This window comes from Frankliniella occidentalis, unplaced genomic scaffold (assembly GCF_000697945.3).
Source record: "Frankliniella occidentalis isolate FOCC.00 unplaced genomic scaffold, Focc_3.1 Scaffold6, whole genome shotgun sequence".
Lineage (NCBI taxonomy): Eukaryota > Metazoa > Arthropoda > Insecta > Thysanoptera > Thripidae > Frankliniella > Frankliniella occidentalis.
Window position 1 is genome coordinate 2041015 of NW_026267136.1, and position 14062 is coordinate 2055076.

General features: G+C 57.1%; 4 protein-coding genes across 6 annotated transcripts in view; 1 reads left to right on the forward strand and 3 right to left on the reverse strand.

Annotated features, from left to right (window-relative positions):
- LOC113218180 (endothelin-converting enzyme 2) overlaps window positions 1-2359 on the reverse strand; it is a 35990-nt gene extending 33631 nt beyond the window's left edge. For all 3 annotated transcript variants that reach the window (XR_008011618.1, XM_052271549.1, XM_026438411.2), the window contains exon 1: window positions 2214-2359. The gene's annotated coding sequence lies outside the window, so the exon portion shown is untranslated. The remainder of the gene's footprint in view (window positions 1-2213) is intronic.
- A 211-nt stretch (window positions 2360-2570) lies between these two features.
- On the reverse strand, window positions 2571-6232 carry LOC113218144 (uncharacterized). Its single transcript, XM_052272115.1, has 4 exons — window positions 6070-6232; window positions 4387-4737; window positions 3843-4304; window positions 2571-3200 (listed from the first exon to the last, which is right to left on the reverse strand). The coding sequence occupies exons 1-3, from the start codon at window positions 6079-6081 to the stop codon at window positions 3843-3845; spliced, it is 825 nt and encodes a 274-aa protein (XP_052128075.1). The 5' UTR covers window positions 6082-6232; the 3' UTR covers window positions 2571-3200.
- A 1955-nt stretch (window positions 6233-8187) lies between these two features.
- LOC113218167 (elastin-like) lies at window positions 8188-10327 on the forward strand. The gene is made up of 2 exons (XM_026438394.2): window positions 8188-8227; window positions 9249-10327. The coding sequence occupies exons 1-2, from the start codon at window positions 8207-8209 to the stop codon at window positions 10158-10160; spliced, it is 933 nt and encodes a 310-aa protein (XP_026294179.2). The 5' UTR covers window positions 8188-8206; the 3' UTR covers window positions 10161-10327.
- Window positions 10328-11843, reverse strand: LOC127750418 (tetra-peptide repeat homeobox protein 1-like). The gene is made up of 2 exons (XM_052272094.1): window positions 11713-11843; window positions 10328-11632 (listed from the first exon to the last, which is right to left on the reverse strand). Exons 1-2 carry the CDS (start codon window positions 11725-11727, stop codon window positions 10664-10666), a joined length of 984 nt encoding a protein of 327 aa, XP_052128054.1. The 5' UTR covers window positions 11728-11843; the 3' UTR covers window positions 10328-10663.
- Window positions 11844-14062: the final 2219 nt, after the last annotated feature.

Here is a 14062-nt window from a genome sequence, read left to right on the forward strand (position 1 = left end):
CACCCCCCGGCCGACCCCCGGCCGGCACGCACCTGTTCGCGTGCCGGCAGCGCCTCGCGGCGGGACAAGCCGGCACCGCGACCATGCTGCACCGCGCTGTACAGCAGGTCGCGGAAGACACCGCCCACCCAGACTTGCTATGACTGCGGCCCGCACCCCCGCCGGGCCCACCACGGGCGGCGGGCGCCTCCCTCGCTTTAACAGCCTGGCTTCCAACCACATCGATCTGTTTGCATTCGCCGCCGTCGCTTCGGTTTGTCTGCGACGAGAGCGCGGCGCGCTCTGCCACCCGCCACCCAAACATCACAATGTGCGGCCGCAGCGGTGCTCCGCAGAGCAGAGAGTACGTGTGACGCCGCGTGTATACCGCACCACCCCGCCACTACTGGAACACTCTTGACAAACAACGCACACTGTAAAGTGAGCGTTTCGTAATTTTTTTCATACTCTCTTGTTGAAACGCAACGTTTGTAGATGTACGTGAAGCAATCGAAAATTTACGATAGCTGATTCTTTGCCCGGTGCTCGTCGATGTCAAAGTCGATACGGATAGAAGAATAATTTCGTAATTTTACAATTTGAGTAATCGACCGTCAATATGGCAGGGTTACTATGTCGAGTGGGCAGGGCACTGCATCGGGACGGTCCAGATGTATGTCTCAACAACGGACGCCCCTACCAAGTGAGCAATGAAATGTCAGACCGACGTCAGAAATCAGAAAATTGTCGGTTTTCGCATCAGATTGATAAAAATGAGGTACTGAAATTGACTCGTTTCTGATTTCTGATATCGTTCTGACGGTCTGACAGCTCATTGCTCACTGGGTAGTTTGAGAAGGCGACGCTCGTGATAGCGCCCGTTGCGCGCGGGGTAGGCCAGCCCGCCAAGCAGCTGTGTGGAGTCGGTGGCCCGCCCACGGCGCCCGAACGAAGCCCCCCCGGCCACCAGGCTTCGGTGAGACGCTCGCCTATTAGGGAGATTGAAACCGAAGAGAGTAGAGGCGAAGAGAGGAGAGTATACGCCCTTATTTTGATTCGACGAAAAGATATGCATTAATGTTGTTTTTCAAATTATTTTTCAGGGAGCGGGGGGTGAACTACTGAGCATCGATTTCTATACTCCCTTACTTTCACAGCTCGTGAAAAGCCGCCCCCACTGCAGATAGCGTTGGCTGCAAAGTCTGTGCCGTTTCCTGCTGTCTGTATATAATAGCTTTGTGTTCCGGGGGAAAATCGGCTTTTTGAGTTGTGAAGGAGCATCCGACCGGGCAGGGAACAGGAGGGGCACGACTTCATACTCACCGAAGGGAAGGGAAGACCAAACCCCCTGACACTTCCAGCAGGGCCCACCTCTCAGCGCATATTCTGTTCTTCTGTCTGTCTGTCTGTCTGTCTGTCTGTCTCTCTCTCTCTCTCTCTCTCTCTCTCTCTCTCTCTCTCTCTGAGGGCCATCCCCTTATTAATTCATCGTGCGGTATTATCGTCACACACGCCACCGGCCAGCGCCCCGGCCGCCAGCCTCGCCCCAATTACCGACCGCTCAGCCGGTAAACTTCCTTTCCAGGCCGATATCCTGCCCCCCTTCTTCCCCCTTCCTCTCTTCCCACGAAAGCCAGGGTACGACTTCCGTTTAATTGCCACTACTACTTGTTTGGACAACGCATAGAACTGATAAAACAGGCCAACACTTTCGCCCTTCACACTCTCATTATTGTGAATGTGATTGTAGCGCGCGTTCTTGTTCGCGTTTTAGTTTATTATTGTCTTCAGAAGCAGGAGGAAGGAAAAGCCCCCACCCCCAAACTATCTTTGAATACATGTAATAGTGACGGTTTGAGAAACACAGTGGCAAAATTTAGTTTCAAAACAGCGTACGAAACGATTTACAACTAGTGCGACTAAACTGAATTCTACTATAATAAAAATTTTAAGTGTAAAATTACAAGGTGTATATCCGAGTGGACACCACAGTGTTGTGGGTTTGTCTACTTCCGAGTGGGTATGCAAAGTCAAAGCCGCAGTATTACTACGGCGTCCGCTCCGATATGACAGGTACATGACTGGTGACTGGGTATCTAAACAGGCCCCAAATACTGTCATTACCGGAAAGCCATGATGTGCCCTCCCCCCACTCACTTCCCTCAAGTTCATCTTGAGCGGAGGCATTATATTGCAATACAAATTTCAGAGAGGTGTTTGGTGCGCCGGCCCACCTGGCTGTCTCCTCAGTGTCATCGCGCACCGGCGGCGGCAGCGGGCGTGGAGCTGCTTATGCTGCTTGCTGTTCGTGTGACGGTCGCCGGGAGACTACGACGGGTCGCCCCCATGCCGGTGCGGCCCGGGGGCCCCATATCGACTGCGCTCACCCGACCCGACACCGGCCCGCACGGGGCAGGGGGGCGTGCCGCGCTTTGTGTTGTGATGGCACGGATTAGGTCATTTTACAGATTTTGTATTTTTTCCAAACAGGTGCTGCTGGATGGTAGCCTTTTAAAATCGATAAATGATTTGTGTCCTCGGTGTTTCGGAATTCTAGCAACGAGGGTTGCAGCAGCTTGAACCTGAGGCAACCATTATACACCCCGCTCGTGGTGCAGGATACAAATAAACATTGCATTTGTTTGAGTGCAACAACAAAATGTTGACATAATTTTTTAAAGATCACCGTATAGTGCTCTGTATACATCGGACAGGGCAGTCGCACTGTTAACGAAGCGACCAAGCGACCTGCAATTGGAACAGTGTAACATGTTTTCCGACGTTTGTAGAATCGTTCCTCTAAACTGGATATCCAGGGCATAAAAAAGGAACATCTAATTTTCTTCACATGAACTCTGTGTGACGGTACTGTCCTCAATCGCTCGGATAAACCAGATAATAGGTGGGTGGCTCGGGTAGGGGAGGCATGGGGCAGGGGTCAGTGACACATTTCGATACGACTCGATCGACCCACTCACTGACCATTACTCGTTCCCAAATGGACGACATGCTAACCCGAACAGCAAAAAAGTAGAGGGCTAGATTAAGCTGCTTCACGTAAAAAGTGACTAACCTGTGCCAGACTGAGTTGGGTCACGATTGAAACAACAGGGCGTTTGGGTCAACGAACTAGCATGATTTATTTTGGTTGAGAATGGTGATGAGTGATGGTGATGAGTTGGATGAGAGAGTAGGAGACCCAGAGTTTTCGGCACAGCTCTCTGCAAAAGAAGGGGCACGATAGTAGTTGAACAGTTAGCGAGAAAATGCAAATGGAGTATAAAACTAATACCCCAAGAGTCGGTTTGGGCGTAATGGGTACCCCGCCAAACAGACATCGAGATCCCTTGAGACAATCTGATTTGGCAGGGGGCCCGTCCCTATCCGCACCCCAGCTCGTTAAGCCTAAAGACCAAAACTCAGAGAAAACTTTCGTTCGCTAGGCTCTCCCCAGTCCCGCGCTGCTCCCTGATTGAGAAGGCATTGTGTGCTTCCCGGCAGATAAGATACTCATAAAGACGGTTCATACAAAATGATCCGCCTCCAGCTTACGCACCCTCGCTGTTGCTGGTAAGCGCCTGCAGCAAGGTCGCCGCCGGCCACCGGGACCAACGTGCGTGCTACAAACTTCCAAACAAGAAGTGGCTCACTCAAGTCCTCAACGCCTCCCAGCTCTGCGCGCCCTCTCTCTGCGAAATCCACACCCCTTTTAACCTAGTTCTGCCGAAAGCAAACCCCTTCTCCCTCGCATTCGCTCCCGATGATGTACTCAATCACTCACTATACAGGACCTTGTGTACGCCTCGGCCTAAGTAAACTTCAAGACTCCCCTCCCCTCCTCTCCAGGCTCCGTAAGCACTTACTCAGTGGCCGTAGCTGGCGTAGCCACCGCTGCTGTAGCCGCCGTAGCTGCCGTAGCTGCCGTAGCTGCCGTGCGCCCCGAGGCCGAGGCCGATGTCGTGGCCGACGGCGACGTGCGAGGACACCGGCACGACGGTCTTGGCCACGTACGGGACGTGGACCTCCTTGGCGACGTAGGGCACGTGGTAGGGCACGGGGACGGGCTTGGGGACGGCGACGGGCACGGGGTGCGACACGGGCACCGCCACCGGGTGGGGGACGTGCACGGGCACGGGGTGGGGCACGTGCACGGCGTAGGGCTTGTCCACGGGCACCGCGTACGGCTTGTCCACGGGCACGGCGTAAGGCTTGGGCACGGCCACGGGGTACGGCTTGTCCACCGGGACCGGGTACGGCGCGGGCACCGCGTACGGGGTGTGCTTGATGACGGGCACCGCCACTGGATGAGGTACGGGCACAGCCACCTGTCGACAGAAACGTAGTGAGGAACCACTTACGGACACCGCAGTGCGGACCGCCGACAGAGACGGCCCGGCCCATCCCCACCTGCTTGGTGATGACCGTGTTGATGGAGGTGGTGATGGGGTGTCCGATGCCGTGTCCTCCCAGGACCAGACCATGGCCGCCGACGAGGCCGTGTCCTCCCAGGTCAAGACCGGGGGCGCCGACGAGGCCGTGTCCCCCCAGAGCGAGGCCGTGTCCTCCTAGGGCGACGCCAGGGGCGCCGATGAGGCCGTGTGCGGGGAGGCCGATTCCATGGCCCGGGAGTGAAATGGCCGAACCCACGCCGAGGCCTCCGAGCGCGCCGTATGTGCCGAGGCCGGACAGACCTCGCTTCTCAGTCTTCTTAACAGGCTTGTCGTCGGCAGAGGCCAACGCCAACACGGCGAGCACGACCTGGAAGAGGAGCATAGGTTTACTGGAGGAGACACGGGAGACACCACATTCAAAATAGCGTTCTTCACACAGCCTAAGAAACCGTAGAGGAAGTTCGGAAAACAACACTGCAATAAATCTTTCTGAATAGATGCGAAGCATAGATCTCTTTTCGCAAGAACGCGTGTTCGAATCGTACATCCGCGCGGAGCGGTAAAAAAAAAATTGATCTTATTCGATCATCTCACGACACGAGCTGTGGTGTCGCCGCCGGGCTCAACATGCGAGAGGGCGCATTGCCTTCGTGAGGTCAGAGTGAAGAACCTCAGTCTGGTCCTCTCGACAAAATAAGGACGAAAAAAAGGGATACAGAAACAGCGAAGCCCCGACCACCGCCGCCCGGACCAGCTCGGTCTACATGAGGATCGTGTGCGATTGCGTAACGCGTCTCGTTACGGGCATTCTCCGCTCGAAACTTGCTTTTCGTAACGTCGCAGGTCAGGTAGACAGCCGAGCGCACACGACCCGGGCAAAAAAGTCAAAGACGAAAACCGAGCGGGGGGAGCCGGAGGGGGGGGGGCGTGTGTGTGAGTGCAATATGTACAGGAAACTGTTGTAAGCCAACTAAGAGGACAAGCAAAGTGGTTGGCGGTATGCAACTGAAATTTAGCGGTACCAGTTGACATTGCGCTATTGCTTTGAATGAACATACACTTTTGTTTTTCCATAAACTACTGGACGCGTTATTGGACTTTTGTGCTTTCTCTGGACAAACACACGGTTACGGTTGTGAGGTTGGGCCGACTGACAAGGAGCGCTATTGTGCGGAAGCCAACTGTCGGCCGGTAAACTCCTCCCTTTCTCTCTTCTCTCTCTCGGGCACAAGCTGTTGTTGCGAATCTCGTAAGGGGAAGGAATGCATGCGATGCAACGGACGCGCAAGACGTCATCGAGACGATCATACCACCGTGCCCAGCGAGGAGCCAAAATCCAACATTAATTTGAGCTGCTACTCACAATTAATTGGCATATTTAAAAACGGACGCGCTCGGTGAACCCGTTCCGAGAGAAAGTATAAACAAGACTTCGAAGGTCACAGCGGCGATTGCATACAGTCCACGAAGGCTGGGGCCACCGGACGACAAAGATTGTACTCACGGGATACACGCCTCATGATCAGTGTGTAGACCAGTACGGTGCACACGCACACCGGGCTACACCTTTAAAATCGATCAAGTGGTTATTTTATTTAGATTTAGAACCGAAAACTATGGAAAGGACCGACTTATGTGCGCACCCGCTGGTTTTCGGTTGACTTTCAACTCAAGCTCACAAACATGTATTTTTGCTCACCAGAAGCTTCATTGTTGATGGTTATGGAGCTGGCCGGCAACTGAACAGTTGGACACCATTCCTGGCGGTATATACCTGCCATCCCCTCCACCACTTTCCCACCTCTACGCACTATTTGCAACTTCGAGCAGCGTTCAACTAGTCTACACACCGGGCTGCTCTTACTATATCTTCCACCTTACTCATCTATTGTTCTCCTAGTGTCGCCGTCGCCTCCTTTTTTTTCCTCCCCCACTTTTCCTTTCTGCTCCTCGAAATTCCTTTTCCGGAGAGTTGCGGGCGGCGGGGGAGCATTCCTCGCAGAAGAACCAAACGCGCCCCTAACGAGAGCCGGCCGGTGTCGCGAAGGGGGAGGGGGGGGGGCGGAGGGGGTGACCTTGGACATGATTGGCTGCTTGTTACAATGAGCTGCGCCCCGATTGGTCTCCGCCACAGTACGTGACATGCGTCATTATGTACGAGTGCCGTAACGTGACACCACCACCACCACCGGTGGGTCTCCAGGCTCAGTTCATAGCCAAACACAAAGAGCGGCTCAGTTCGCTGCTCCCAAAAGGGGGCGCGCGCAAAACCCCCGTACCTCCGCCGAGCGACGCACGGAGATACGGGCCGGCTATAGGAGCAACAGCGGTGAACACGACGGGCCTGGACCCCAGCAAACAGGCAGGCGGGCGGACGTCTCCGCGACTGCCACACTCTACGGCGAGCGCTGCAGCCGCACTGCTGGGGGTGCAGTAGGAAAAGGGGGAGGGGGGGGGGGCGTGTCCACAGAGGCCTATGGTGCTTACACGATAGCAGTCAGCAACCAACAGTCGCTTCTCGAATCGACAATAATTATTGCATTTATAGAAATTGACACAAACGCAAACGCCCCCGCCCCCCCGCAGTAGTACCTAAAGTTGCTGGCTGCTCTTTTCTACACTGACATTTTTGTCGAACTGTGTGGGTCGTTTCGCAGTAGGTAGCTCTGAAGGGTTATGAAAGGCGGAGGGGGGAAAGGGGGAGGCAGAGCGACAGAAAAAGAGAGGGATGACCAGGTGAGCACAAAATCGGGCGAGAGCAGATTGCAGCAATCATCCCAAGAGACGCGTACGACACGGCGTCGCTGCACAGCGCGCGCCATCTAGGGGGTTCGTCTGCCCGCCTTCTCGCCCTGCCCGTTTTACTACTCTATTTACTCCTTTTTTTCTTCTCCTTTTGTTGCTGCCTACCGCGCACCACAACCATTCGACACCCCGACCCCGCGATCACATTCGTCGCGGGTCACGCACGAGGGTAAAGGGGGAGAAAAACCTCAAGTTGGTTTCATATTTGCCATCTACTCGAACTGTGCTGAGGCTACGCACGCTGCACCCCTCGACTCTCTCTCTCTCTCTCTCTCTCTCTCTCTCTCTCTCTCTCTCTCTCACCCCCGACTCGTGCGCGGCTCTAGCGCAGGTCTGTCTAATTGTGGCGCCACTGTGCTCCTCTCTGAGTCCCTCTTTGTACTCCCCGTCGGTATGCCGTTTATTGCTCACACCTACACAACGCACAAGCTTGCACATGTTCTCCAATAAAAAAAGAACGGAGCCATCAATTTTGACTTACATTTAAAGGCGGGGCATTAGTACTTATTCCAAAATAAAAAAATCTGTCAGGACAAATTATTAAGAGTTTTTGGGTTTGGAAACTGTAACCACCCATAGTCTCAGATAACCGCAGTAACGCCAAGTGGACGCGGCGTTCGCGTCACACGACAGTCCCGCCATCGCAGTAACTGTTCCAGAAACGTGCCTGGCCATGCTCATTGTCCTCATCTGTTGTTTTTTTTGTCCTCTCCTCTTTTTTTACCTCTATATCTCTCCTTTCGAACGCACGTGGCTGCGCGGCCAACCAGCTTGTATGGGGTTGTGCGCCGCGTGCCCGGGCGCGCTTGCAACAGTAAGTGCAACAACGGCAAGTGCAACGGCCCGATGGGCGGGCCGACTTCCTTGTCGAGTTTTGTCTAATGTGTCAGACCAGTCCATATGGCGGGCGGCGCGCCGGGCAGGGGCAGCAGCGCGACGGCGCCATGGCAGGGGGTGAGCCGGTATACTATAAAGCTTGGGACGTCCTTCGGATCGTCCACAGTGTCTCCTTGAGCGACAAGACCCCCACAATGGCTCGGTGCAAATCGGTGGTAAGTTATTCGTACCCCTTGGCATGCCAAAACAACCCGCATGAATGTACTTCGCGTCGTCTGCTGACCATGCCGGCTAGAGATTGGGTCGGTGCAGCCCGCACAAAGTACTGTGTGGGTGAGCCGGGCTAAACAGCTTATTTTTAGACACATGGATAGATCTATATTAATTGAATAATTAAAGGTGTGAAGGAAGAGAGACTTACAACTTTTAGTGGATTTGAATTTTGCTACGTGGTGCAGCCACGGACTGGCCCGGGTTGGCTAGTCGGGAAATCCCGACCGGGCCCCAGGCGAAAAAGGTATCTTTTGGGGCCCCTTGCCGCCAAAAAAGGTATCTTTTGGGGCCCCTCGGAGCAGTTTCCAGACTGGGCCCCTAGACCCCCAGTCCGTGGCTGACGTGGTGGAAGTTCAGATATCACTAAAACTACCAACGGGATTAATAGTGTTGTTCTCCCTCTTTCCGTCGAAGATCTTTGCCTCTCTTTAAAAAAAAAACCTTCTTCATCAAAACTGATTGTACTCGATCATCATCATAGCAGCCTTGTCGAGTCAGACGACTGTAGTACTAGTCACCGCGGCACAGTATCTGACGCTGGGCTAATTATACAACACCAGGCTCCGTATCGCGACTAAATGTGGCAGCGACAAGTAAGTAATGAGGGCGACAGTCGTTTGTTGTCCTAGGTCAGCCTGCCTTATGTATGACACACGGAGTGCTCACAACTACACGCTCGGAGACTTGTTGCCCTCCCACTCTCTCACTCACTCACTCCCTCCCTCACTCACTCACTCTCTTTCTCCCTCACTCTCTCTCTCTCTCTCTCTCTCTCTCTCTCTCTCCCTCTCCCTCTCTCTTTCTCCCCCGCCCTCCCCCTCCGCCACACATCTTGACGCTGCTGTGACACCGTGGTGACACCCCCGTGCGCGTGCTGAGTGAGTCACGAGGTCGCGGGGGTCCGGCACATGTGTCCAAGGAATGCACCTTGCCGACGATGAGTGATAGATGATGGTGTTCCAGGTGATGGTGGTGTGCCTGCTGCACATGGCTTCCATCGGCGCGGGGGAGGCCGCGTACGGCCACCCCAAGGCAAAGCGCGGCATCTCCACAGCGAGCATCGGCCACGGCCTCGGCCTCAGCTCCGGCATAAGCCTCGGCTCCAGCCTGGGCCTCGGACACGGCGGTGCCCTGCTGTCGTCGAGCCTCGGCCACGGCGCACTATTGTCTTCCGGCTACGGCCTCAGCGGCCACGGCCTCAGCGGCTACGGCCTCAGCGGCTACGGCCTCAGCGGCTACGGCCTCAGCGGCTATGGCCTCAGCGGCTATGGCCTCAGCGGCTACGGACTCGGCGGCGGCTATGGTCTTGGAGGCCTGGGCGCCGGTGTATTAGCCGGAGGCTCCGTCGGGCTCGGCCAGGTGGCCGTCAGCGCCCCGACCCGCACCGTATCCACCGTCAACCAAGTGGTGCCGTACGCAGTGGCGCAGCCCTACGCCGTCACCGTCAACCGCCCCGTGCCCGTGTCCGTCCCCCAGCCCTACCCGGTGGCCGTCCCCAGAGCAGTCCCCGTGCCCGTGCCGCACCCCGTGCCAGTCGACGTGCCGCGCGCCGTGCCCGTGGAGGTGCCCAGGGCCGTGGCGGTACCCGTCGCCCAGCCGGTGGCCGTGAAGGTCCCCCAGCCCGTGGCCGTCTCTGTGCCGCACCCTGTCCCCGTGGAGGTGCAGCAGCCCGTCCCAGTGCCCGTTGCGCAACCCTACGCCGTGGCGGTGCAGCACGGCATCAGCGCGGTCTCACACGGAGGCTACGGCGGCTACGGAGGGATCATCGGCCAGGGAGGCCTCATCGGCCACGGCGGGATCATCGCGGACGTTAGCGGGCACGGCGTGAGCTCAGGGATCAGTAGTGGACACTCAAACCTGATCCACCACCACTGAGCTCCGCCCCGCTCCGCAGCCCACAGAGGGTTTGTACTGTCTAGTCACACGTAACAGTGCTGATCATCGAAATCGACTGAAAATTATTGCCAAGTGGTTGGTGGTGGCAGTAATGTAATACACCGGTGAATGCAATAAAGAAGAGGATTGGGGGATAATTATAGACCTTTTGTTTTTTCGACTTTGTGTCCACAACCCTTCTTCAATGGTTTAATTCACGAGCATAAAAAAAATCAATGTTTCGGCTTTCAGTCCGTTCACAGTAGTCTCATATTTTGACATGTAAGCTAGGAGAGGAAAAACATCGGCAAGCAAGATTGTTTAAACAAAAGTCGAACGCACGCCATGTTTACTTTTTACAGGTGGATGGAGGAGGCTGACTGTGCATGGGGAGGTTTCACTGCCCGTGATTTTTCAGTTGGGACTAATGCACGTCATACCCTACGCACTGCCCTCTTCTGCCGCCCGCGAGACTAGAAGTGATGTCTTGACCTCCATCAACTCTAGTGGCCGTAGGACACAACCTTGCTGGCTCCCAGTGAGAGGCCGTGTCCTAGGCCGTATCCGGAGGAGATGCCGAGGCCGTGGCCGAGGCCGTAGCCAGAGGAGATGCCGCCGTAGCCAGAGGAGATGCCGCCGTAGCCAGAGGAGATGCCGCCGTAGCCGGAGGAGATGCCACCGTAGCCGGAGGAGATACCGCCGTAGCCAATGCCGGATCCGAGGCCGATTCCAGAGCTGACACCGATGCCAGAGCCGAGACCAAGAGTTGAGCTACTGTATGCGAGGGCAGGCTGAGCAACGGCCACCGTGGGAACGTGTCTGACGGCGGCCACGGGCTGCGGCACGGCCACGGGCTGAGCGACGGGCACGCTGTACGGCACGGGCACCGCCTGGGGCACGGCGACGGGTTGCGGCACCCGCACGGCGTACGGCTGGGCGACGGGCACGGCCACGGCACGGGGCACCGCCACGGGCACGGCGCGGGGCACCGCCACGGGGTAGGGCTGCGGCACGGACACGGGCACGGCGCGCGGCACGGCCACCGGGTAGGGCTGCGGCACCGACACGGGCACGGGCCGGTTGATGACCACGGGGTAGGGCTGCGGCACGGACACGGGCACGCGTCGCACCACCGTGGTGACCGTGTGGGGCACGGCCTGCTGGACCGCCACGGGGACGGCCTGCTGGACCGCCACGGGGACGGCCTGCTGGACGAGCCCGGAGCCCACGCCGATCGCGCCGCCGCCGAGGGCGAGCCCCGAGGACGCGATGCCAATGGAGGAGCCGCCCAGGGCGACGCCGCTGCCGTAGCCCAGGCCGATGCCGCCGAGGGACGACCCGCCCAGGACGACGCCGCCACCACCGTAACCTCCGCCGCCGTAGCCCAGACCGATGCCGTGGTCCAGGCCGCGCTTCTCCTTGGGCGTGTCGGCGGCCAGGCACGACGCCGCGAGGCACAGCGTCGCGAACACCTATGGTAAGAAACGCGAAGGGTCAGTAGTTGTACTAGCGCCGCGATCAACTACCAGAGCTGGACTTGGACGCCACTCACCGTGAGAACCCTCATGTTGTGCTTAGTTGGCTGCAGTGCGACAGACTAGCGAGAAAAAGCAATGACCGGTGGTCTTATATATATAGCCATATAGGTTGACCGCGAAAAGAGCACGACCTCGGCGCCGAGCTGCACTGCGCCTGGCCACGCATTGTAGGCTGCAGTTTGTGCAGTGCGCGAACACGTAGGGTCAGCAGCAGGCTGAGATCGAAAGGGGTGAACCAGAGGTTAATTTTCCAATATGTTAATGTTTCGTTTACGTCAATTATTTGTTTCAAAGGGAAAAGAAAGGTTAGGCAGAAAAAAATTGGGGTTTCTTTATACGCACCATCGGTTGGCTCTCGAAAAACGTCCCCCCACCCTGCAAAATAATGTCAAGATACGTCACTTTTTTACAAAGCAAGCGAAAGCAAGACAATTCTAGGACGACGAAATGACGTCGTCCCCACCACGCACCGCGACGGTGTGGCTGTGACCCGCTGAGGTCGCCGTGACACGCCCGCCGGCCACCACCTGCTGTTTCCCGGTGACGGCGTTGGCATCCCAATCAGCCACACTACTGCTGCTCTCCTGCTCGCGGCGCACCGCACCCGGTAGTTAGTTGGACACCGCCGGCAACATTGTTTCTGTGTTACAAACTAGAACGTATCGCAATATCGCACGGCGGCGTCGAGCCCCGTCGGCCCCCCCAAACATTCAACACCCCCCCCCCCCCCCCCCCCGTGTTGCCCGAAAGACAACGGAGATAGCCGGGTGTGCCCATCTCTCCCCCAAGCGGTAGAGATCGATTACTGTTCGGGATATGACGTCGTCGCCCCATCCTCGGCTCACCTCAGCTCACCTGATACACTTTCGCCCATATACACTCGAGAGAGGCTCTAGATTCCGAAAGGCCCTAACCCCCACAGCATCTTCTCATACCAGTTTTGCAGCAACGCTAGACTTTTGATTCACGTTTCGTTCTGAAATAGAACAGAAAAATGCAGCGTCACGTGACGATTTTTCACACCGTTCGCATTCATCAAAGCCGAACGTTTCCGCCGAGTCCGGATCGAACGCATACCACCCTACAGTGCGATTAAAATCGCGGCGCTCATACGTTTTGGGCCCGGGCCTTCCACAGAAATGGAAAGCCGTCCGGTGGAGACGGCGCATCCGGTCAACACCGCGGCCCGACCCGTACGCATTCGGACGTGGACGAGTAATGGACTGGTCGTGGACGGGGATCGAAGACGGGGGTCGTGGACGAGTCGTAGATGGTCGTGGACGAATAGTGGATGGGTCGTGGGCGGGTCGTAGACGGCGGTCCGGCCGGACGCGTCACGGACGGGTCGTGGACGGGGTCGGGTCGTGCCCCCTCGCCTGTTCCGGTCGCGCCGCGTCCTTGGCCTGATGCGCCCGGCCGGCCCCCTCCCGCGGGTTCCCGCCGGCGGATCTGACGGGTCCCTGACCCCGCCCCCTGGGGAGCCCGCGCGCCGCCGCGACCTTTACCTTGGCGCGCCGCCGCGGTCCTCGGATGCAAGGCAAGGACGCGGCCCGCCCCGCCCGCACAGCGCCGCGCCGCTCCGCGCCCAGCTCAGCAGCTCAGTCCGGTAGGATGACTTCATCCTATAGGCCGGTGGAATAAAACTTTCACCCCTCGGGTCCTCCTTCTCTTCCTCCTTCTCCTCCTCCTACACCTGCTGCTCTTGTTACACATGTGTGCGACAAGACGAGGTAGGGGGAGGAGAGGCACAAGGGGAGAGGAGGGGGGGGGGGCAGTAACTCGCAGTAATAAAGAAGGATGGGCCCGCGTAACCTGCAACACAGCAGCCGACTACAACATGCACGCCGACACAACACGGGCTTACGGAGCTGCGGAGCTGCCCAGCCCGCCGACCCGCAGGGCGAGACCAGGGCGGGAGGAACGAAACCCAAAACCCAGCGAAATAAACAAGATAAGGAAACGCAATTACACACACACACATGCACTCACAATGTCTTGAGGGAAGAGTATGGGAAAGGGTTTGTAAGATAATTAGAGGAAATGGCCCCCTCGGCGGTGGTCAGAGAGGCTCCGACAAGCTCTCTCTCTCTCTCTCTCTCTCTCTCTCTCTCTCTCTCTCTCTCTCTCTCTCTCTCTCTCTCTCTCCCTCTCCCTCTCTCCCCCCCCCCCTACTGGAACAGGATCTGCTGCACATACGCAGCCCGCCGCTACTCTACGCCACGTGTATCGGTGTCGCGATCGCCTGTCGGCCGCTGCCGTGCCCTGCACCTTTACATTATGCAAGGCTGGCCAAAAAGAAGAGAAAAATTTGGGGCGCGTCGAGAGTCTGCGGAGGTAAAGGGGGGAGAGAGGCGGGCAGGGTGG